This window comes from Madurella fahalii (genome assembly GCF_045866475.1).
Source record: "Madurella fahalii IFM 68171 DNA, scaffold_5, whole genome shotgun sequence".
Lineage (NCBI taxonomy): Eukaryota > Fungi > Ascomycota > Sordariomycetes > Sordariales > Madurella > Madurella fahalii.
In genome coordinates this window covers 2,749,563-2,772,349 of record NW_027263975.1, presented here as the reverse complement: position 1 = coordinate 2,772,349, position 22,787 = coordinate 2,749,563, and the positions used below count along the sequence as shown (strand labels likewise).

At 57.7% G+C, this 22,787-nt stretch overlaps 7 protein-coding genes across 7 annotated transcripts; 6 read left to right on the top strand and 1 right to left on the bottom strand.

Annotated features, from left to right (window-relative positions):
- Positions 1–798: 798 nt before the first annotated feature.
- MFIFM68171_09410 (ATP-dependent permease) lies at positions 799–5,591 on the top strand (the record flags this gene model as incomplete). Its single annotated transcript, XM_071064829.1, has 3 exons — positions 799–873; positions 934–1,275; positions 1,335–5,591. 3 exons carry the CDS (start codon positions 799–801, stop codon positions 5,589–5,591), a joined length of 4,674 nt encoding a protein of 1,557 aa, XP_070920930.1.
- Positions 5,592–7,932: 2,341 nt separating this feature from the next.
- MFIFM68171_09409 (uncharacterized protein) lies at positions 7,933–8,776 on the top strand (the record flags this gene model as incomplete). The annotated part of the gene is made up of 2 exons (XM_071064828.1): positions 7,933–8,004; positions 8,078–8,776. 2 exons carry the CDS (start codon positions 7,933–7,935, stop codon positions 8,774–8,776), a joined length of 771 nt encoding a protein of 256 aa, XP_070920929.1.
- Positions 8,777–9,458: 682 nt separating this feature from the next.
- On the top strand, positions 9,459–11,311 carry MFIFM68171_09408 (Sterigmatocystin biosynthesis protein; the record flags this gene model as incomplete). Its single annotated transcript, XM_071064827.1, has 3 exons — positions 9,459–9,605; positions 9,668–10,167; positions 10,258–11,311. The coding sequence occupies 3 exons, from the start codon at positions 9,459–9,461 to the stop codon at positions 11,309–11,311; spliced, it is 1,701 nt and encodes a 566-aa protein (XP_070920928.1).
- Positions 11,312–12,520: 1,209 nt separating this feature from the next.
- On the top strand, positions 12,521–13,132 carry MFIFM68171_09407 (uncharacterized protein; the record flags this gene model as incomplete). Its single annotated transcript, XM_071064826.1, has 2 exons — positions 12,521–12,654; positions 12,742–13,132. The coding sequence occupies 2 exons, from the start codon at positions 12,521–12,523 to the stop codon at positions 13,130–13,132; spliced, it is 525 nt and encodes a 174-aa protein (XP_070920927.1).
- Positions 13,133–14,311: 1,179 nt separating this feature from the next.
- Positions 14,312–14,818, bottom strand: MFIFM68171_09406 (EXPERA domain-containing protein; the record flags this gene model as incomplete). Its single annotated transcript, XM_071064825.1, has 1 exon — positions 14,312–14,818. One exon carries the CDS (start codon positions 14,816–14,818, stop codon positions 14,312–14,314), a length of 507 nt encoding a protein of 168 aa, XP_070920926.1.
- A 2,004-nt stretch (positions 14,819–16,822) lies between these two features.
- Positions 16,823–18,960, top strand: YPK2 (Serine/threonine-protein kinase; the record flags this gene model as incomplete). Its single annotated transcript, XM_071064824.1, has 4 exons — positions 16,823–16,844; positions 16,944–17,075; positions 17,137–18,689; positions 18,757–18,960. 4 exons carry the CDS (start codon positions 16,823–16,825, stop codon positions 18,958–18,960), a joined length of 1,911 nt encoding a protein of 636 aa, XP_070920925.1.
- A 1,159-nt stretch (positions 18,961–20,119) lies between these two features.
- Positions 20,120–21,870, top strand: PGI1 (glucose-6-phosphate isomerase; the record flags this gene model as incomplete). The annotated part of the gene is made up of 2 exons (XM_071064823.1): positions 20,120–20,637; positions 20,706–21,870. 2 exons carry the CDS (start codon positions 20,120–20,122, stop codon positions 21,868–21,870), a joined length of 1,683 nt encoding a protein of 560 aa, XP_070920924.1.
- Positions 21,871–22,787: the final 917 nt, after the last annotated feature.

Here is a 22,787-nt window from a genome sequence, read left to right as displayed (position 1 = left end):
AATCTTTTTTGTGATAGCTCTCATATGCTTTTGGGAGAGCAGAAATTATATACCCGGCTTGACTTGTTAAGCCTGCGATACACCTGCAAGCTCACGGAGGTCGGGACCGTGGTGTGGTGTAGCTCAGGTATCTTCCAGCAGCGCACGAGCTTCCAGGTTGCCGCGCCAGGCGGTCGGGCCACACCCCGAACATCCTTTTAGTGGGGTCATGCTACCTGCATTTGAGCGCTGTTTGGCTCCTTGCCGGGTATGGTCCCCGGAACAGTCCATCTCCTGACCGATCTGCTTCTGCCGCCTCCATCACGCAACAACGTCCCGGCCGGAGCTAAACCCCGCACGGCAACACGATCGAGTCAGCGTCAAGCTGTGGTATCCCGAGGTCGTACTGAAATGCGTCCTATATTGTGCTGCGCATGGCCGATCCAACTCATCACTGTCGGTAACAGTGGGAGGACTAGTTTTGACCAGCCAGAAGCGGTGCGCCGCGCCTGTAGAGGGTCCGTTGGTGCCAGCCGACAGGTGTTTTGGAAATTACCGGTCTGTCGAGGTGCCTCGCCCTAGGCCTCAGACCGCTCCTGTTCATACCTAACGGCCACAGTACCCGATTTACTGCGCCTTCCGTTGTTCACATCGCCTTTCCAATTTCCTATTTAGCGTCCTCGGTCGTGCTTTTTGTCGGCAGGGGCTGCTCGCTCTCTTTGTGCTGTCAATGTAGAACCGATACTGAGTGATTTTTTTTTTTTTTTTTTTTTTTTCCCTTTCCCCTCCGTTTTGGAGTGCCATCAACACCGCTTTCCTATGGCTACGAGTCCTCTCGACCCGGAGTGGTGGGACCGCCTGTGGCCCTGCTACAGCTGCTGCCGGGAGATTTGGGCAAGTGACACGAGATGGGACACCTTTTTAACCCGCCAAGCTGACACGCGGCCGCTGCAGATCCCGTCCTTGGGCAGGTTCTCCCCCCAGTGTTTCGGTGTTGTAAGCCACATCCCGCTCTGGATTGCTATACTCACCGTTACGCTCCGCTACGGCATCGGTCCCGTCTGGAATCTCGCCCGCCCCCTCTGGCTGCGGCGGTTTGCTGCGGAAGAAGATGGGCCGCTGGTCGGAGAGGCAGACCAGGAGTCGGGCAGCGGACCAGTGCGCCGTACAACGGCCTGGACTCCATGGATCCTGGGCCTTCTGCTGTTGAACATGGGCGCTGCTGCTTTGGGTGCCATTGGCGCCGCCATTCGGCCGGCGCATGCTCAACTGCTCCTGATGCCCGTTGTTCCAAGCGTAGGTTACCTCCTCCGCCGGTCTATTCCCCGCTGGAGCTACTAACTGGACGCGCAAAGATTGTTTCAGGCCTTATCCTCGTTATCGAGCATCCGAGAACGATACCTGGGGCTGTCTTCGTCGTCGATAGCGTTCTTCTCCTGGTAGAACTACTTGTCCTGGCTGTCCTACCAAGTGCTGCTCCCAATGGCTGGCCGCAGGTCCTTGCCTGGCTTGCCGGCGTCTGCCTTCCCCTGGCCTCAGTCATTCTCATGCTCAACATGCCCATGAGGGACCCCTTGCTAGACAGCAGCGGCATTGGAAAGCCGTTTACCGAGCCCTCATTCAAGGTCCGTAGTCCTGAGGACGTCATCACCCTCTGGCAATGGATGACAGTCTCGTGGATGGCGCCTCTCATCAGGATTGGCTACAAGAGGCAGCTGCACAACGAAGACGTCTGGTTTCTCGCATACGAGTTTCAGCACAGCAGGCTGCATATACTGTTCCGTGAGCTCTCCGGCACCGTCTTTACCCGCCTTCTGAAGGCCAATGGCCTCGACCTCATCATCACAACGTGCCTTGGAGTTTTGGAGACGTCAGTCGATCTCGTCGAGCCCCTCTTGCTCAAGCAACTGCTTGCTGCACTCAGCCCCAAAGAATACAACGTCAGGGCCGCCGTTGTCTACGCTGGAATCACCCTTTTTGCCAGGCTGGTTCAAGCCCAGTCCGGTGTCTTCAGCCTCTGGTTCCAACGGCGCAACTATGAACGGTCCAGGGGAGAGCTCATTACCATGATCCACGAGAAGACACTCAGGAGGAAAGCCTTCACGTTCCCAAGCGACCATGCGCTCCCTCAGGAATCGGGAGAGCAGTCTCCTTCAGAAGGCATTTCCACTTCTACAACGCTCACTGATGACGGGTCCAGCAACGAAGATGATGCAGATTCCGACACAAGCAGCCTTTCCAATCTCCAAAAGTTTAAGCGTCTGGTCCACCGCGGGTACACGAAGCTCAACCCGCCCAAGCCCAAGCCAACCCGGACTCCTTCGACATCACAACAGGGGCCGGCATCAACGGGCAAGATCCTGAACCTCCTCCGCAACGACGCCTACGAAGTTGCCCAGCGCTTCTGGGAAGCCCCGAGCATCACCACCAAGCCGCTCAACTTTGTCGTCTCACTTGTCCTCCTCTGGCGCATCCTCGGCCCGGCTTCCCTCTCGGGCATCCTGGTTCTCCTGGCCGGCATGGCCATCAACGTGTTCCTCATGCGCCTGCTCCTGCGCATCGAGCGCGTCCGCCGCGACATCACCGACACCAAGCTCCAGCGCACCAGCCAGTTTGTCGAGTCGATCCGCCACCTGCGCTGGTACGACTGGCAGGACGCCTGGCTGAGCAAGATTATGGAGAGCCGGCGGGCCGAGCTGATGCGCCGCGTGCAGAGCAACATGACCATGAAGGGCATCTCGTCGGTGAACGCGTTTGGCGCCTACCTGTTCCCTGTCGCCGGCTTCTGGGCGTACACGATTGTCGAGAAGAAACCGCTGACGGTCGACGTGGCGTTTCCCGCCCTGAACTTGTTCACGATGCTGCAGACCAGCTTGAGGGAGCTGCCGGATCTGGTGACGGTGCTGCTGAATGCGCGCGTGGCCATGGGGAGGATTGAGGCGTTCATGCTGGAGCCGGACAAGGAGGATCTGGAGGGGGATTTGGCGGGCGGTGAAGGCCACGGACCGCCTGGCGAATTGGAGATCGTGGTGCGGAGCGCGTCCTTCTCCTGGCCAGGATCCGAGAAGAAGGTGCTCCGGGACGTGTCAATTCAGTGCGGGCCCGGTTTGACCCTGGTGTGCGGCAGGGTGGGGATTGGCAAGACTGCGCTGTTGCAGGCCATTCTGGGCGAGCTGGACCAGCACGGCGGCGAACGGACTGTGCCCCGTGAGATGATCGGATACTGCGCCCAGACGCCCTGGCTTGAGAGCATGAGTATCCGGGAGAATATCCTGTTCTCGGCAGTCTACGACAAGACCCGGTTCGAGCACGTCATTGACGCCTGCTGCTTGCGGGACGACCTCGACAACTTCAGATCCAAAGACCTCACGCTCATAGGGGAGAATGGTGTCGGGCTGTCCGGTGGCCAGAAAGCGCGTGTGGCGATGGCGAGGGCTATCTACAGCCAGGCACGGATCTTGCTGCTCGACGACCCTATTGCGGCCCTGGACCACCACACGGCGACGAGCATTCTACAGAATCTCTTTGCCGACAAGAACTCCCCGCTGACGGCCGGTCGGCTCATCATTTTTGTGACGCATCGCGTGGATATTGTTACGCCGTTTGCCTATCAGATCATTGAGGTCGTAGACGGCGGCCGGGTGGAGACGTTTGACAGAAAGGAGCTGGAGAGCAACGAAGGTGAACTTGAGCATCTGGCTGAAATCGCTCAAGCCACCGTCCACCAGCCGGACGCAGAGGAGAGTGAGCCCGTCCCCGACAAATTCATTGAGGACGAGCACCGCGCTCACGGAGGAGTATTAGCCTCAGTGTACTGGCAGTATGTCAAAGCTGGCAAGCTCCGGTGGTGGGCCACCATGATTGGCTTCTTCGTCACCTTCCGACTCGTCAGGATCGCGTATTTTTGGTTCCTCAAAGAATGGGGCGAGCAGTACAGACAAGTGCCGAGTGGCTTCTATAGTCTTCATGCCGGTATGGGAGACGATATGGAGGCGCTGAGGCATGGGGCTGTCTCGCAGACTATCTTCCAGGGTGGCATATCATCAGACAATAAGAGCTGGCTCGACCTCGGGCGCTACTTGCCTCCGCCCGACACCGACGTCCAGCCGTGGCTCATGTGGTTCCTGGTCTTGTCGCTTGCTCAAGTCTTCACTTCGGCCCTTTCCGACGCCTCGCTTGTCGTCATCATTTACAAGGCTGGGAAGAACCTCTTCGAAGGAGCCATGCGGCGGGTGAGCAACGCCACCTTCCGGTTCTACGATGTCACGCCGGTTGGACGTCTCATGAACCGGCTGACGTCCGATATGGGAACCATCGATGGACAGATCGCTGGCCAGCTAACGTCCGTGACTTGGTATTCGATCGGCTGGCTGTCGTCGGTGGCCGTCATCTCGACTGCGACGCCGCCGTTCCTCGTCATCAGCCTCACCATGACAACGCTCTTCGTCGTCGTCTTTAACCGCTTCCTGCCGACGTCCCAATCCTTGCGGCGCCTCGAGACGGTATCCCTATCACCGCTCATGTCCAACTTTGGCACGCTTGTGGAGGGGCTCACCACGGTACGGGCGTTCCGCGCCGAGCCGCACTTCCAGGACCGCATCATCGCCACCACCGATGCCTTCCAGAAAATGGACCACATCTACTGGTCGCTGCAGGCCTGGCTCCAGTACCGCTTCGACCTTCTCTCGGCGCTCAGCACCTTCACGCTGACGCTCAGCGCCATCGTCTCGGGTCTCTCGAGCGGCACCGTGGGTTTCGTGCTGGCCTCGGCCGCCAACTTTGTCCGGTCGACGCACACGCTCTGCCGCAAGTACGGCGAGCTGCAGATGCAGTTTGTCAGCGTCGAGCGCGTCATCGAGCTGCTCTCGCTCGAGCAGGAGCCGCACGGCAGCGTGCGCCCGCCGGCCGCGTGGCCCGCGTACGGCGACGACATCGTCTTTGACGGCGTCACGCTGCGGTACGCGCCGGCCCTCGACCCGGTGCTGCGGGACGTCGGCTTCACCATCCCCGGCGGCGCCAACGTCGCCGTCACGGGCCGCACGGGCTCCGGCAAGAGCACGCTCGCGCTCGCCCTGCTCGGCACGCTGCACCCGGACCCGGACGCGGGCGGGAGCATCCGGATCGGCCCCGTCGACCTGGCCGACGTGGACAAGCACGCGCTGCGGCGGAACATCACGTTTGTGGCGCAGGATCCCGTACTCTTCCCCGGCACGCTGCGGGATAATCTGGATCCGCTCGAGGAGCGGGACGAGGCGGAGCGCGCGGACGTGCTGGAGCGCGTGCTCGGTCGGTCCGGCTCGTTCACGCTGGACAGCCGGGTCGACGCGGGGGGCAAGAACCTGTCGCAGGGCCAGAGGCAGCTTGTGGGGCTCGGGAGGGCGATGCTGCGTAGGAGCCCTGTGGTCATCTTGGATGAGGCGACGGCGTCGATCGATGGCGAGACGGCCGGGTACATACAGCGGTTGTTGAGGGAAGAGCTGAAGTATAGTACGGTTATCACTATCGCGCATAAAGCGGAGGCGGTGGAGGATGCGGATTTTGAGGTGGTGTTGGATAAGGGGAGGGTGGTGAGAGCCGGGCCGAGGGGGGCGAGGTTGGGGAGGGGAGACTGATGCCGGGGCGTTACCTTGCGGAAAAGACAAAAAAGGGGTTCCTGGTTTTGCAGTGGTTGATAGGAGTCAAAAGTATCGGATAGACAATAGTGGTTTTGAATTATCAAAATAGATAACGTATCAGTAGGCGTGCAAGGTTATCTTTGCATTCTACCTGATGCTAGATGTGAGGTTCGAAAGTACAGCCATGATCCCTTGAACAGAAGGATCATTGGATAGGAGTTTGATGAGAGAATCGATGTTATCGCTTTGCTGCTTTCCCAGTCTCATGAGGTCCGAGCCACGAAGAGTAGGGAGCAATCTGCTCGACCTAGGCTTCCGGGGTTTCATGCCTCGCACATCGCTGGACATGGTTGGCTGCTGTACTCGGCCATGGCACGTTTGAATTCGAGTTGCCGTGAGCCCACCATTCCATCGCATCCTCGCGCTAATTGTTTACCAGATGGAGCAGTTGGCCGGATACGAGGCCTAATGAGCAGCTAAGATATATACGGTTGTGGGCCCCACGGACCTAATGCTTGCCCCCACGGCTTAGGCCATCCTGTGGTACGGTCAATCTGGGTCTTGCGAGCTTTGAAGAAGTACGCTAACGTTACGTCTCTGGGTGGCCCACGTTGGCGAGCTGGCAAGCAAAGCTTCTCAAAGTTCCGGGTTGGTGGTCCGGGGGGGGGGGGGGGGGGGGGGCATGGGCCTAAGTAGGGCATGAATACGAGAGCGGCTTGCAAAACTATACTACACCCGAAACAAAAAGGCCATGCAGTCACACTCTCTCTGCCCCAAGCTGGGGGGTAAATAGAGGCAGCAAAATTGGCGTGCTATGGGAATGACAACAAGGCACAAGACGGAACTTAGTAAGTCGTTTTCGTCTGAAGCGCTCCGAGCGCACCCGACCGAAAATGCGAGGCATATTTCCCGTGCCTCGAAGGCGCGGAAAAAAAGGTAAGCGGCCCGAGAGGGATTCTGCAAGATTGGAGAGAGAGCGCGACGGCTACAGGTACCGGGGGAACAGAGCTCCCTGGCATCTTTTCCTCTGCGGTCGAGCGTCGGGATGATGTCGCCTGTCACATCGCGGCAGGGTATCCATTGGTATTACTAGAAGGAAAAAAAAAAAAAAAAAAAAAAAAAAAAAAAAAAACAACTTTAAAAAAAACTCTCTCGTCCGAACTAACGCCACGGTGGTACGTTGCAATCTGATCCTGCGCCTACCCTCTCATCTCACTGCACCTCTATTTTCGACTTGGGCATCAGCGAGTCCAACACTCGCGTGTTTCTTATCTGAAAGCTCAAAGCCAATTTCCACAAGCCATCAGCAGCGCTTCCCAATCATGGCCCTTCGCTTCCGCTGCCTTTCACGGTGAAGCCAATGATGGTGGCGCTCGTGTCCAATATATCAGGAGCATCCCACGTCAACGGTTTTTGGTAGCAGCTCTGTCGCGTTGGCGCGCCCGAGCGAGTGACAGCCAATCAAGCGATGCCCAGGCACGCACCATTGACGACTGGCGGGATGCATGTGGTCTCAACCCAGCAGCCCATCAGAGCTGCAGCCCGGCGCCTCACATCGTTATTTGGGGGTGGCGCCCAAAAAAAAAAAAAAAAAAAAAACCGTTTTAGGCCCCGCCGGGTGCTGGTTCGCATTACACACACTACGGTAAGGTACAGTACGGGGGGATGCGCAGAGGCTGCTCTCCCAGGGTGCTTCGAGGGGGTAGCTGAGGGCATCTGGTCATACCCCAACTCCCGCGGCGCATCCCTTCTCTCGGATCGGACGGCGCATAGTTGCTCGGTCTCTGGTGGTCTCTGGTGGCCACGTTGTATCGCGCACAAGCGCTTGGTTGCACAAATGCTACCACCGCAATCTCCACGCAGCAATGCTTGGCCGCGAAGATGTTCCCTGCGACCCCTGCTTTAGGGCGCATGACAGGACAGGCCCAAGCTCTCTGGGGTAATGATTTGGTCGCTCTGCCGTGTGGGTGGAGCCTTGGGAATCCCGGTCCCTGTTTCCAGGCGCCCACTGAGGACCCGGGAGAAAAAAAGACGGACCTCGTATTCACGCCGCATCAGGAATGGCGTGGTGAGCAGACTCCAGATGGTAACACAGGAGCTCAGTTAGTGTGAGGATCCGTCCCTGAGCGGCGCGCGAAATGAGGAGAATAAAGACCACACCGCCCCGTGTGTTGCCCCTTTTCGTTCTTGTTTGTCTCGTTGCTCGCTCCAGGAAACGAATTAATACGCCTTCGGGTCTCGCAGTCGCTCGTTTAGTCTGCATTTCGTCGCCCTCTGCACTCGCTTATCCACTCGCTTGTTCAGCACCAGTCGCCCGTTTTAATCACCACAAGCCAAAATGCGTGCCGCCGTCCTGTCGCTGGGTGCCCTCGCCCTCGGGCTGGCTACCGCCCACGAGTACCCCTACTGCGTATGCCAAACAACCCCTTGAAGACGGTTGTACACGCCATTGTGTATCATGTTGGACACTAACAGCGGAGCAGGAGAAGGACAACTGCTACCGCAACATGATTGACGAGCGCTTCGCCGACCAGATTGAGGCTTGGTGCCCCGAGTTCCTGTCGGGCACCACCACGGCTCCTTCGGCCATCCACACGGCCCTCGACAACTGCGACGGCAACGTCAGGGCCGTCAGCTCTGCCTGCTCGTGCATCACCTACTGGGCCTCGACCACCACCGAGGCTCCCACGTCCTCGACTTCGTCGAGCGGGGTTGAGAGCACCACCGAGGCCCCCGAGACGACGACCTCGGCCAGCGAGAGCAGCTCTACCGCCACCTCGACGACCACTGAGGATGACGAGGACGATGACTGCACCGAGACCGACTACCCGACGTCGACGCCGACCTCGACCACCAAGTGGACCACCAGCACCATCACGACCAGCACCACCAAGACCATCACTAAGTGCCCTCCCACTGTGACTTCCTGCCCGGCTGGCAGCACCACCGTCACCACGGAGATCATCACGACCGTGACCGTCTGCCCCGTGACCGAGACGCCCACCCTCCTTCCTACCACCTCTGTCCCCCCCACCTCGAGCTTCGGCACCGTCACTCGCCCCCCCACCACCGGTGGCCCCAACCCCACCACCTCGGTGCCCGTGACGGCCGGTGCTGGCCGCGTGGTGCGTGGTGTCGAGGGCATTGCTGCCATTGCCGGCCTGTTCGCTGCCCTCCTTTAAGTGCAGTGAATAGCCCTTGGTGGTTTATTTTTTTTTTTTTTTCTTGTTCTGGCGCTGGCTCTGTCTCCTGGCAAGCTCGAGACAGAGTCTCTGGGCCATGACAGAGGACTTGGGGTTATATTAATGTTTGGGAGGGGGAAAGGGTTTTCATGACTCGGATGTATCATGACCAGTGATGCATGCCCGATACCCCGGGCTTCGATTCTTGTAGATAGATGCTGGATACTTGTTAATGAATGCCGGGCGTTGCACTTGCGCGTCACAGCGACTATTTAATGGCTCTCATCTCCGTCCTACCTTTGCAGATCGCTTCAATTGTCACCGGAATGACGTTGGAGTCTCGAACCTCAACCGCGAGGAGCAGGGTTTTGTTCCAGGACCATGGGTACGGGAGGCTGTGCCACCCCACGCAGCCCTGACGCGCGGTCCAGCTGCGCTTACCGGGATGCCCACATCATCCACAGTTAAGGTGACAAGTTTCGCGAAGGATGGATGCAGGTTATCCAGTACCCCCGTCAGCGTCGACTAGCAATCCATTCAAAAAGAAAAACAGATAAGTTCACAGTTATTCCTACCGACATTTTTTTTTTTCCTCATTCATACCAGAACTTGGCCGACTTTATCGTCCGCCTGCTGTCGAAACCCGGGAGTCAGACCCGTCTGAGCTAGCCCGTTCAACACAATGGATACTGCAGTACGCTCGCTGTCAATCTCGGCGCTTCTGTTGCGGGCTCTCGGGTTTCTCTTTTTGGTCGCTCTCGCTCGATTCTTCTACCGGATGCACCAGGTCCGCACACTAGTCAGGAGGTTTCACAAACAAAATGACGTGGTACGCCCATCCGAGTTGTTTACAGCGCCTCGACAATCCCGGGACTAACGACAGATGCCCAGGAAATGATCCCACACTCGTATCTGCTGGGCCATCTAGTTGTGATTGGGAAAATCATGGCAAAGTATCCACGGGACATGTTCCCGATAAGCGTGGCCACGCTCGTGCTGCAGCAGTACCCTCACCTCGAAAAGTACGGCTTCATCCTCATGGACTCGTGGCCCTTCGTCCAGCCAATGATCTACGTCTTTGATCCCGAGATCTCGGCGCAGTTCACCCAGATTCAGTCCCTGCCCAAGTCCACCGACCTGAAGGCCGAGTTCAGGCCGCTCACCCAAAACAAGGACCTCGTGACTCTCGACGGGTCCGAGTGGAAGCTATGGAGGAGCATCTACAACCCGGGCTTTTCGGCCAAGAACCTCATGTCCATGATCCCGGCCTTCCTCGAAGAGATACGTGTGTTTGTCGATCGACTGAGGGCGGCCGCAAAGTCGGGAGAGATTCTCCGGATCGAGGAGCCAGCCACCAACCTGACTATTGATATTATCGGGCGTGCTGTCCTGTACGTTGGTCTACCCCCGTTTCGCCCATTTCTTCTTTCTTTCATCCCCATCCACAGGATGTCCTGGAGGGAGCGACACTAAACCCGCAGAAGAGGAACGCGGTTACACTGCCAAACACAAGACAACCCCCTCCAAAGAGCACTGGCGAAGCAGATCTCCTGGCTCTGCCCCGAGTACACGCCGCCGTCTCTCCTCAAGCTCATCAACCCTGCACGGCCGCTCCTCATGTGGAACTACAACCGCATCATCCGCAACTACCTAGTCCCCATCATCCAGCGGAACGTTGCAGCCCAGGCCGAGGGCACTATCACCGCCACTACCGCTACCACCACCACTACTACCACTAAAACCGTCGTCTCCCTCGCCGCCAAAGCCTACCTCGCCGAGAAGGGTAGCCCTGCAGGCCAAACCCCGCACCTCGACGCCGAATTCATCTCGATGACCGTGCCGCAGCTCATCATCTTCCTCTTCGCCGGCCACGACACCACCGCCTCCACGCTCTGCTTTGCCTACCACCTCCTGTCGCAGAACCCGGGGGCGCTGGCGCGGCTGCGCGCCGAGCACGACGCGGTGCTGGGCACCGACCTCGGGGCCGTGGAGGCGAAGCTGGCGGCCAACCCGCAGCTGCTCAACGGGCTCGCGTACACGGGGGCGGTGGCCAAGGAGACGCTCCGGCTGTTCCCGCCGGCGGCGACGGTGCGTGCCGGCCAAGCGGGCTTCGAGCTCGTGCACCCGCGGACGGGGCGGCGGTACCCGACCGAGGGCGTGGTGGTGCACCAGAACTCGTTCGCGACGCACCGCCTGCCGGCCCTGTTCCCGCGCCCGCTCGACTTCCTGCCCGAGCGCTTCCTCGCCGCCGAGGGCGAGCCGCTGCACGTGCCCCGGAACGCGTTCCGCCCCTTCGAGCTCGGCCCCCGCGCCTGCATCGGCCAGGAGCTCGCCCTGATGGAGGTCAAGACCATCCTCGCCATGACGGCGCGCGAGTTCGACGTCGACAGCTGCTTCCCTCGCCCCGGCGCCGGCACCGAGGGCGTCGACGAGGTGCTGGGCCAGTCCGTGTATGCCGTCGGCAACATCACCGGCCATCCCGTCGGCGGCATGCCCTGCAGGGTGAGGACGAGGGTGCATGGCGTGGGGAAATAGCTGGTAGGCGGGACGGGGTTTGGCGTGCTACACTGGTCACGGCCAGTGGCTGAGAGGAAGAAGTTGATAGGCATTGGGTCGGTACGGGTGGTTGTTCGGCCTCGCTTTTTCCTACAAAATCGATGGAGATGCTACAATGGCGAGGGAGTATGGCGTGGCGGGAAAAAGGGAATGCTTGTGTTAAGGTTCTTTGAGTTGAGATATAGATCATATTGAATTTGCAAAACCGAGACAAGGCCGCGTTTGTTGTTGGCAAGTCGAGCACATACTGGCGTTCGTTATACAATTCAGCAGTAGAATAATTAGAAAAAAATAAATACACTCCGAGATCGAGGTAGATATGTAGTCCTATCTTGGACCCTAGCCTCCGGGCCAAATAGCTATCATATAGCAGATAATTAGTAATACTCTACAGCTGCTACTTATCCGGGAATTCGAACAGCCTAACCGAGGCCCCCATGTCCTCTGCATCGACCATATCTGTACTGCCAATCGTTCGATGTACATACCTTGGCTTCCAACTAAACGTGGTTGCAGTGTTCCACCCGGCAGTCTCTCCACGGCACATTGACGACCGGTGCGGATCAGCGTCACAAGGGCGCCTCTGCTACAAACAAATTGTCCGTTCGAAGATCTCCCGAGAACGGGCGTGCGGGATCAGCCCATAAGTGAGCCAAGCTTGAGGGGACACGCGGCTGGTTAACATACGCACATCCAATGATCCCATCGGCAAGCTTCCGTCCTTACCAAAGGCGCCACCGGAACCTGCTATATATGCCACAAGGCGGTGGCCAACCATCTTGCACCGTTATGGCTTCTTAGAGCCGAGGCTGAGCCAGCCGCAGACATGGCTCTTCCCACCCCTTTCTCCTCCTCTGAAGCATCCTTACTACCCCTTCCGTCTCGGCATCCACCCCGCTCAAATCCCTCCACCAGCTCCTCCTCGAAGCCGACCAGACCGCTGCCTCTCTCCCCCCTTACCCTCTGCCCCCAAGTCTAGACCCGTGGTACCGCGCGCCGACCACTTACGGCTGGACCCAGACGGAGCCGGGCCAGGTGCTCAAGATCCGGCAGGCGCCGTGCTGCAGGTCGCCAGCCGCTTCGGCCTGCGCGTGGGCCCGCGCCAAGGTCGCGATCTGGTGCTTACAGCGGCGGGCGCCCTCGCCAGCGAGTGGGCCGCCGAGCTCGCCATCCAGTACGTCCCCCAAGATGAGGATCGCCGGCATCGCCCTGGGCGGCCTGATCCCCAACCTCACGAGGGTGGCCGAGTTTCTGAATAAGAGGGAAGGCGCCGGCCTGATACCCGCCGGCCTGCTGGGGACCGCGACGCAGCACCCCGAGGCGTAAAGGTGGATCGTCGCGAGGTTGAAGCCCGCTCTGAGGGACCGGTTCTTGGCCGTACGGAGGATGACGGCTGTGCAGGCAATCAGGGCGTTTATGTACCATGATATTTATGGGTACTTTGTGGGCAGGTACAAGGATCTGCATACGAGGGTGATGCAGAGGATGTATAACGTGGACGGGTACATGGGCTATCACGGCGTGCCAGGGATGCCGGTGTTTATCTACAACGCCATCGACGACGAGCTGAGCGATATCACGGCCGTGGACGAGCTGGTCGAGAGGTTCTGCGGTGTGGGCGCTACCATTCTGTATCACCGGAACACTGCCGGCACCTACAGCCAGGCGCTCGTCAACGGGTGGTACAGGGCGTTTGCGTGGCTGAGCAGTGTGCTGGATGGGAACTATGATCAGGTCTACTCCAATATGGGGTGTACCATTCTGAACGTCACATATGACCTGGCACCATACATTGGCTGAGTTGGGGGGTAAAGGAAAACCATCTACTGCCAGTTGGCCATATAGATTTCTAGAATCACTAGGTCTTGCATCCAGGACTTTGTTATTGCTGATGAAGATATTTGTCGCATATATATTCTAGCGGTTAAGCTTCTGGGTGTAAGTGACGGAAAGTGATCAGACCTGTGTGCCCCGGTTTCCTGTCCAACATTAAATCGGGAGCAATCTAGTCCGATTCCAAGGCCAGGCGTAGAAACCAAATCAAATAAGCAGACTTAATCACAAAGACTTAACAATTTTTTCCAGCCACCCTTTTGCGCTTTCTCTTTTTGAACGCTGGCCTCGTTGAATTATGACTTCCGATTTGTAGCCCGAGCCAGGGAGAGGGTTAGCTCGAAACAGTTGCGCTTTGGCGACTTCGGCTTGTATTTCGTTCTCCATTATGATGAGTGGGTATATTATGCGGCTAATTCGGCGAGTAGTATGGTCAGATCGAGTATCTCCTGAATCGAGCCTACTAGTACTAGCCGGACCCTGTGATTACATTTGACCGAGATTCAGTGAGGCGTGATTAGTGTTTATTAATGTATGTTTCGGGGCTAGTTGGCTGACTATCGCGTCGATTTGATCGAGCGATTTGTTGACGGAGGCCTTGCTCCTGGTGGGGAAAGGGCCGGGCGAGTTTTAGCGGCACTATTAGACGTGGGTGAATTGACGTATCGAATGTTATGGTGGTTAAGAGGATAGTGATGAGGATCCCCGGAGAGACTGCCCGACTTTGGCGCAGGAGCTGGAACACGCTGGGATTGTTGTTGTGACGTAAGCTCCGAGAAGGAAAGGAGCAAAAGTGAAACACCGCTCCCGAATACGTAGCTCCTTACGGCTTTTAATCTCGGAGCTAGCATGGCGCTAGATGCGCGGAAAACTCGGAAGTTTGGGGCTTGGTTATCCAGCTGATAAAGCGAACTAGAAGCCTAAGCCTGCTCTCTGCAAGGCTAACGGCCGCAAAGACGAGAAACAGGGCCACGCCGACGCAGCGGGCTGAAAGTATGAATTAATAAGCGAGACAACTCCAAGGTACTAACTAACTACTAGTACTAGTTCTGGCCACGCAAAGCGAACGCACAATCCACCGCGCCTCTTGCCTCCCATTTCCCGTCTAACCCAATGCCTACCCGACCTTAGACCCGGAACCTTTGATCACTCCCCCTTGCCCTTCCCTTTCCCCGCCTCCCGAGACGGACCCTGCGCCCTCACCCCCACCCCAAGCACCACCAACGCCCTCACCACCATGGGCACCACAGCCGAGACGAACACGGCCCAGTCAAACGCGCCCCACTCGCCGAACCGCACGAACCGCTCCCACCCGCCGACGGCCTGCACCGAGCTGACGTGGTACACGACGTCGCTCGCCAGCATGGCCGCGCACAGGAGCCGCCACACGCGGAGGTCGTCGACGAGCCCCAGGACGAGGACCTCGCTGAGGCCGAAGAGCAGCCAGGCGCCGGCGAGCTGCGTGTACAGGTACTGGTTCGCCGGGTGGTAGGTGGCAAGGTCCCGGGTGATCTTGGCCGTGTAGTCGCGCGGGTTGCGGAGGGCCATGACGGCGCCGTTGAGGGAGCAGAGGGGCTCGATGACCAGGAGCGGGAGGCGGTAGAGGAGGGGGACGGCCGTCGAGGCTTTTACGGTGGTTTGGGTTGGAGACATTGTTTGGCGAGATTACTTGTAATTTGTGGTGAGGTGGATGATGTGGTTTTTGTTTTTGTTGGGTCTGGGGATACAAGGGGGATGAGTGCAAGGTTGGTGGGATTTTGTCTTTTTGTGCTGATGTCGAAGGGGATGAGTTGAGGTAAGGTAGGTTGATGAAAGTAGCCTCAAGATGGATGGATGTCAGCAGCTTGTTATTGGACGAGATATGCCGGATGGCTGCTAGCCTAGCCGTTCTCAGAATGCTGAACTAAGCGTCAACTGGTCGTGCATAGCTGGTAAACGCCACCCCGCGATGGTAGACATCACCGGAGCCGTTGTCCGAGCTGGCTTTCTATAAAATGTGTAGGTAAACAGTCGGATTAGACGACTCGAGCTGGCCTGCAACACCCGGAACGAAACAAGTAACCTCAGTTCAGCCAATCTCGGATTGCAGTAAACCACCTCGTTGCCGCCACCACACACTTTAGCTCTGGATGCAATTGAGCCAATGCAATTGAGCCCCGTCTTCATGTTCTGACTTTGTCTCTCAGTCCCGAATGACTTCACTGAATTGTCGAGTTACTGAGCCACATGACGTCGCACAATTCGCAATCGGCAGGCCATGAGCATCCCTGATGAACTTGCATAGCTTGTCATCTGGGAACTCGGCATGATTCATAGATTGTGCATTAGTGTAGAGTCCTTTCACGGCATGCTTCGCGGTAATATCCAGGTCGACGGGGCAAATGGGCCTTTTCTAAGCGTAAGCCCCGGTGGCGATTCCCAAAATCCCCGTGCTACAGACGGCCTAAGATGCGGATATAATTTCGGGAGCGAAAGGGCGGAATGAGCTGAGATTGGTGGTGGTGATGATCCCCTTGGCCCAGGAGCGGCGAAATCTCATCACTGACCTTGGAATTGTTCCCAAGCATCGCTCCACGTGATGGTCCAGGCACCGAAACACGGGCCGATCTTCTGGAACCCCCTTTTCATACCCCTGTGCTCCACGCCGACGAAGCGAATTGTGAAAAAGAGGGGGGAATTCGCCATCACTGAGGCTGTGCTGCAATGGTTCGCGCGGCTGATGCCGTCAACCCCGGTGTCCTGCCGCCACACGAGTCTCGCGGAACACGAGGGCGGGATCCTCTTGGGTTGGGGGTATTGACTAAAATTATAATAATTATTTGGTTTATCTAACTGCAGAAGAGGCTCAGCTGAGCGTGCGAGATAACTTAGGTGGGAAGGGACTCATGAACGACCGCGTGGTGGGTTCCTTGGCGGGCCGGGCGAGGGAGAGAGAGCGTTGATACCGGCAAACCCGTCCTCAAATTGAAGGTTCGACAATGTTGCTTTTTGCGGGTGCAGGCGTGTCCCCTAACCTCACTTTGGGATGCTGCCCCTGCGACCTGCGACCTGCGGGGCTGCGAATCCCTGCATCATCAACCTCCCTCTTCCGCTTCTCGTTCTGTTTCGCTTTGGCGACAATCACTATCAGAGACACGGCCGCTCCTAAATTTGGACGCCAGGGCCTTGCCCGTTGCACGTTGCCCGTCAACCGGATTCTCCGGGTCTCTCTGGGTCTCAGGTCTGCGGGCGAGGTGCGCTTGCGTTAGCCGGGGGACGGCTGTTTACCGCAGTTGCGGGGCGCTGGTTGCTAGTGTACTGTACACTACGCTGTGGCCCCACGAACGGGCTTAGGCGGTGGAACAGTTGGGGGGCGCTTCACAAGCCCCGGTCCCACTGGTTTCGACTTGGAGTGCCCCAGCCTGGGCCCGCACACCACAAACACACTCCGCAGAGTCCTTGCCGCAAGTCCGCCCGATCCGTCGACCTTTGGATTTGACCCAGCAGGCCTTGGGCGGCAACTTTCCTCACTGCCGCATACCATCATCCTCCTTTTTGCTGTTGTTCCGCATCTCCAGAACACCAGCTTCGAAGCCGGCAGTTTGCCCTCTCGTTTACACTCCCGTCCGCGACGAATCCATCGACGGTTGCCGACTGGAGGCCTCGCTATCCGCAAACATGTCCTGGAGAATAACCAAGAGTGCGTCGGCCGTTCCCCTCCACCCGTTGGCTGCTGTTTAGGACCGGCCCTGCGCCTTTCTCACTCGAGCGCCTGTTGCTGACAATTTGGCTGCCTTAGAGTTGAAGGAGACCCATTTGGGTCCCCTCACGAGCACCTTTTCGCGATCGCCCTCGACCTCGACCATCACAGATAAGGACGAAAAGGGTGCCATCTCAGGGACGGCCACTCCCACGAATGAGAGCACAATCGGTACGTCGCCATGGAGTCTTGTTCCTCCCCACAGCGCCTAGTGTGTCCTGACTCTTCGCAGCGGCGTCAGAAGCCCTCACTCAAGCACCCGTCGTCAAGACGCCTAAACCCGGCATCCTCGTCGTTACCCTCCATGAGGGTCAGGGCTTCTCGCTCCCCGAGCAGCACCGGAATGCCTTCAGCTCGGGCCACGCCGGCAGTTCTCTGTCGACAGGAAATGCGCTCGGCGCGGCGGGTTCGGTCCGCCCGTCATCGTCCTCCCGGACGGCGGGGTTCATGGGCGGGCGGCCCCAGACGTCTGGCGGCTTCAGCGGGATTCCGACAAACCATGGCCGTATTTCCACAAAGTACATGCCTTATGCCCTGATAGATTTCGACAAGGTCCAGGTCTTTGTCAACTCGGTGGAAGGCACCCCGGAGAACCCTCTCTGGGCAGGGTCCAACACGCAGTACAAGTTCGACGTGTCGAGAGTGACGGAGCTGGTGGTACACTTATATATACGGAATCCCAATGCGCCGCCGGGCTCGGGCCGGAGCCAGGACATCTTCCTGGGCGTGGTCCGCATCAACCCGAGGTTTGAGGAGAAGCAGCCGTACGTCGAGGATCCCAAGGCCAGCAAGAAGGACCGGGAGAAGGCGGCAGCCGAACACGCCAACCGCGAGCGTGCCCTGGGGCATAGCGGCGTGGACTGGGTCGATGTGCAGTACGGCTCGGGCAAGCTCAAGATTGGCGTCGAGTACGTCGAGAACAGGGCGGGTAAGCTAAAGATCGAAGACTTTGAGCTGCTCAAGGTGGTTGGAAAGGGAAGTTTTGGCAAGGTCATGCAGGTGCGCAAGAAGGATACCAGCCGGATCTACGCGCTCAAGACGATCCGGAAAGCCCACATCATCTCGCGATCCGAAGTGGCGCACACTCTGGCCGAGCGGTCGGTGCTCGCCCAGATCAACAACCCCTTTATCGTGCCCCTCAAGTTCACCTTCCAGAGCCCAGAGAAGCTCTACTTCGTTTTGGCCTTCGTCAACGGCGGCGAGCTGTTCCACCACCTGCAAAAGGAGCAGCGCTTCGATGTCAACCGCAGCCGATTCTACACGGCCGAGCTGTTGTGTGCCCTCGAGTGTCTCCATGGTTTCAACGTCATCTACCGCGATCTGAAGCCCGAGAACATCCTCCTCGACTACCAAGGCCATATCGCCCTCTGCGACTTTGGCCTCTGCAAGCTCGACATGAAGGACGAAGACCGCACAAACACGTTCTGCGGCACACCCGAATATCTCGCGCCGGAGCTTCTGATGGGCAACGGCTACAACAAGACGGTCGACTGGTGGACTCTGGGCGTGCTCCTCTACGAGATGTTGACGGGCCTTCCGCCCTTCTACGACGAGAACACCAACGAAATGTACCGCAAGATCCTCAGCGAGCCGCTGCATTTCCCCGGCCACGAGGTGGTGCCACCGGCGGCCAAGGACCTCTTGACCAAGCTGCTGAACCGCGACCCGCAGCAACGGCTGGGTGCCAATGGATCTGCCGAGATCAAGGCGCACCCCTTCTTCCATGCCATTGACTGGCGGAAACTCTTGCAGCGCAAGTATGAGCCTGCATTCAAGCCGAGTGTGGTATGTAGTAATTGCCCTGCCGAGGGCGTGTGCAAATTTGGATACAAGTACTGACTGGTATCTCCAGGCCGATGCGCTTGACACAGCCAACTTTGACCCCGAGTTCACATCCGAACCGCCTCAGGATTCGTACGTCGAGGGGCCTGTTCTTTCTGAGACACTGCAGAACCAATTCACAGGGTTCAGCTACAACCGCCCTATTGCCGGCCTCGGAGATGCTGGTGGCAGCGTAAAGGACCCGTCGTTTGTAGGCAGCATCCAGGACAGATAAAGTGAGAGTGCCACCGGGGGCGCCCACAGCGAAGTGGGGGGGCTGATGCTCGGGATGTGCGACGGGATGCGCGAGCCGTACATGAGATATCGCACCGATAAGTCCCGAGCTTGGCGTAGGCGGTGCAAGAGAAGGAGGAGGAGGGAGGCACTCTAGGGGAGCCAGGGATTCTTGGTTGAGCGATTTCAAGAGGTGCGCTTTCCAATGAAAGGCGCCGTGCAACATTTCGCATTTGGTATTGGGCATGATCACCGGGGCTCCATTTTGGTACTTTGCTCTTCGTGTGTTTGTTTTTTTTTTCTTATTTTTATTTTTTTTTTTTATTATTATTATTCTCTCTTTCTCGGATTTCGGGCTGAAAAGAGGTGTAGGGTGTAGACATATGCTCGCCAACTCAACAACGAGCAGACTCAAACAGATAAACAAACCATCAAAGATTTTGCAGCACCATCCTGAGCGGCAGTTCGTCCGATGTCGGTTGACCGGCCATCCCGGTGCATTCTCTTTTCTCTCTCTGTACAGTACCTGGTTCAGGACCAATGCACTCGATACGGCGACGCTTACACCCAAGACAATTACCCTGTCAATAACCCCCGCGCTAGTGACATGAGGCTCTTATTCAGCACACCCAGCGAATTGGGTAAAACCGGTGGTGGAGAGCAGGAGACGAGGGGTTTGAGACGTGAGAAGCGTTCGCGGCCGAGGTGGGGCACCGGTGGAAAGCGGGACAAATGGAATGTATGGTGACGTCCGACCCGAGTCTCCAGCTGCTTGATCATCCTGACTGAGCCGACCGCCGTGGTGTCTTCTCCCCTTAAAACCCCTCATGGTCCCTAACTTTGTAGCACTCGTCATCTGTGCCTGACCGTGTTTATTTATTTTTTTCATTATTCAAGCTCTGGTACGTACCGCCGTTTTTCTCAGTTCTTGAAACCAACAGCAAGCCGTTCCTTTCCTCAGATCATGTCCCGCATTGCGGGGCACAGCAACTAACACAGCTTTATCTTCCACCCCACTTCCCTCAAGCTGCCACTGCCCGGTTCCCAATCTCGAAGTCTTTGGCATTCTACAGTATTCTGACACACACTCGACGGCAACAGGCAGCTTCCCACATCTCTTCAGTCTCGTGTTTCCTCGGTTTTCCCAGTAAACCCCAAGAATGGCTCCCGCAAACACCCTTCCCGCGTGGGCTGAGCTCCAGTCCCATCACGCCAGCGTCGGCAGGTCCTTCGTGCTCAAGGATGCTTTCAAGGCCGACCCAAATAGATTCGAGAAGCTATCCACCAAGATCATCCTGCCAGCCAAAATCTCGAGCGAGCTCAATGGAACCGAGATCCTGTTCGACTTCAGCAAGAACCTTGTTACCGAGGAGACACTCGACAAGCTCGTCGAGCTCGCCGAGCAGGCCGGCCTGCAACAGAAGCGGGATGCCATGTTCAATGGTGACAAGATCAACTTCACTGAGAACCGTGCCGTCTATCACGCTGCCCTGCGCAACGTCAGCAATGCCGAGATGAAGGTCAACGGCGTCGACGTCATGAACACCAAGGGCGGCGTCAACGAGGTCTTGGAGCACATGCGCGTCTTTTCCGAGCAGGTCCGCAGCGGCGAGTGGCAGGGATACACCGGGAAGAAGCTCACCACCATCATCAATGTCGGCATTGGAGGCTCTGATCTGTGAGTGGCATCGTGCTTCTTGGACTTAGCCCGTGCTGGCGGGGTTTGCTGACTCGAGGGGGTGGCAGCGGCCCAGTCATGGTTACCGAGGCCCTCAAGCACTACGGTGACAAGAACATGACGCTCCACTTTGTGTCCAACATCGACGGCACCCACATCGCCGAGGCCCTTGCCAACTCGGACCCCGAGACGACCCTGTTCCTGATCGCGTCCAAGACGTTCACGACGGCCGAGACCACCACAAACGCCAACACTGCCAAGTCCTGGTTCCTGGAGAAGACGGGCGGCAAGGGGGACATTGCCAAGCACTTTGTTGCCCTCTCGACAAATGAGGCCGAGGTGACCAAGTTCGGCATCGACGCCAAGAACATGTTTGGCTTCGAGAGCTGGGTCGGCGGGCGCTACTCGGTCTGGAGCGCCATCGGCCTGAGCGTGGCCCTGTACATCGGCTACGACAACTTCCACAAGTTCCTGGCCGGCGCGCACGCTATGGACAACCACTTCCGCACGGCCCCGCTCCGGCAGAACGTGCCCGTGCTCGGCGGCCTGCTTAGCGTGTGGTACTCCAACTTCTTCAACGCCCAGACGCATCTGGTGGCCCCCTTCGACCAGTACCTGCACCGCTTCCCCGCCTATCTGCAGCAGCTCTCGATGGAGTCCAACGGCAAGACGATCACGTCGGACGGCACCCCGGCCAAGTACACGACGGGCCCCATCCTCTTCGGCGAGCCGTGCACCAACGCCCAGCACTCCTTCTTCCAGCTCGTGCACCAGGGCACCAAGCTCATCCCGGCCGACTTCATCCTCGCCGCCAAGTCGCACAACCCCGTCTCGGACAACCTGCACCAGAAGATGCTCGCCTCCAACTACCTCGCCCAGGCCGAGGCGCTCATGGTGGGCAAGACGGCCGACGAGGTGCGCGCCGAGGGCGGCGTCGCCGAGAACCTGGTGCCGCACAAGGTGTTCCTCGGCAACCGCCCCACCACGAGCATCCTGGTGGGCGGCGCCATCGGCCCGGCCGAGCTGGGCGCCCTGATCGTCTACTACGAGCACCTGACCTTCACCGAGGGCGCCGTGTGGGACATCAACAGCTTTGACCAGTGGGGCGTCGAGCTCGGCAAGGTGCTGGCCAAGAAGATCCTCAAGGAGATTGACGAGCCCGGTGCCGGGGCCGGGCACGACCCCTCCACCGGCGGGCTGCTGGGGGCGTTTAAGGAGTATGCCAACCTGTAAGGGGCCCCGGATGAAAAAGGCGAAAATTGGTTTGGAGAGCAGGGTATATCATGTGCAGATGTGAGCATAAAAAGGGCTCTCACTCCTGCTGCCGTACCGTTAGTGTTAACAAGCGGGAGTGAATAAATGATGATGGATGATATAAAAAGCATCTGTTAGGCTGTTCCATGTTGACAGATACATAGTGGACAACACCTGAGACCAAGTCAGTAAGGAAACGCAAGCAAACGACTTAAATGTGTTTTGAGGTGGCGAAAGGGAGGTCATGCATGACATATCGTCCCAGACGACCCCCCCCCCCCCTTTTGTTTTGGACATTTACATGTACGTACGTACGGTACAGAGCAACTCTGCTGCTGGTGCTCTGATTATCTGCCTCAACCCAGATTATCGATAAGTCAGCGAAGGCTGGAAGTGCAACCAAAGCAAGGAACTCATGCTTTCCATTTTCCCGAGATGCTTAAGATAGGCAAGGTAACTGCTACCTGCTTGCTTTGCTTTGCTTTGCTTTGCCGCTTGCTGCTCCAATTTGTGACACCCGACCGCCCATGGGGAGATAAAAACCGACCACCCATCCTCGCCTGGCACCACAACCCCCTTAACCCCCCTCCCTGAACCAACAATTTTGCCATGACCAAACCAACCAAACCAACCCAGTACTTAAAAGAGGGAAAATGAGTTTAATAGCACACGCATTCATTCATTTAATCACGTTCTCGCAAACACAAAACACGCAGTCACATTCCCAACGCTCGACGCCGCCATCTGATCCCGGTCCGAAGAGAATCGTACACAACGTTGATAAGTGAGGAGAGAGTGAGAGTGAGTGAGAGAGAAAGAAAGAAAGAGAGATGTGGATGATCGATAGAGAGACGGAGGAGGGGGTTGGTGAAGACCATATGATGATAAAAAGAGCC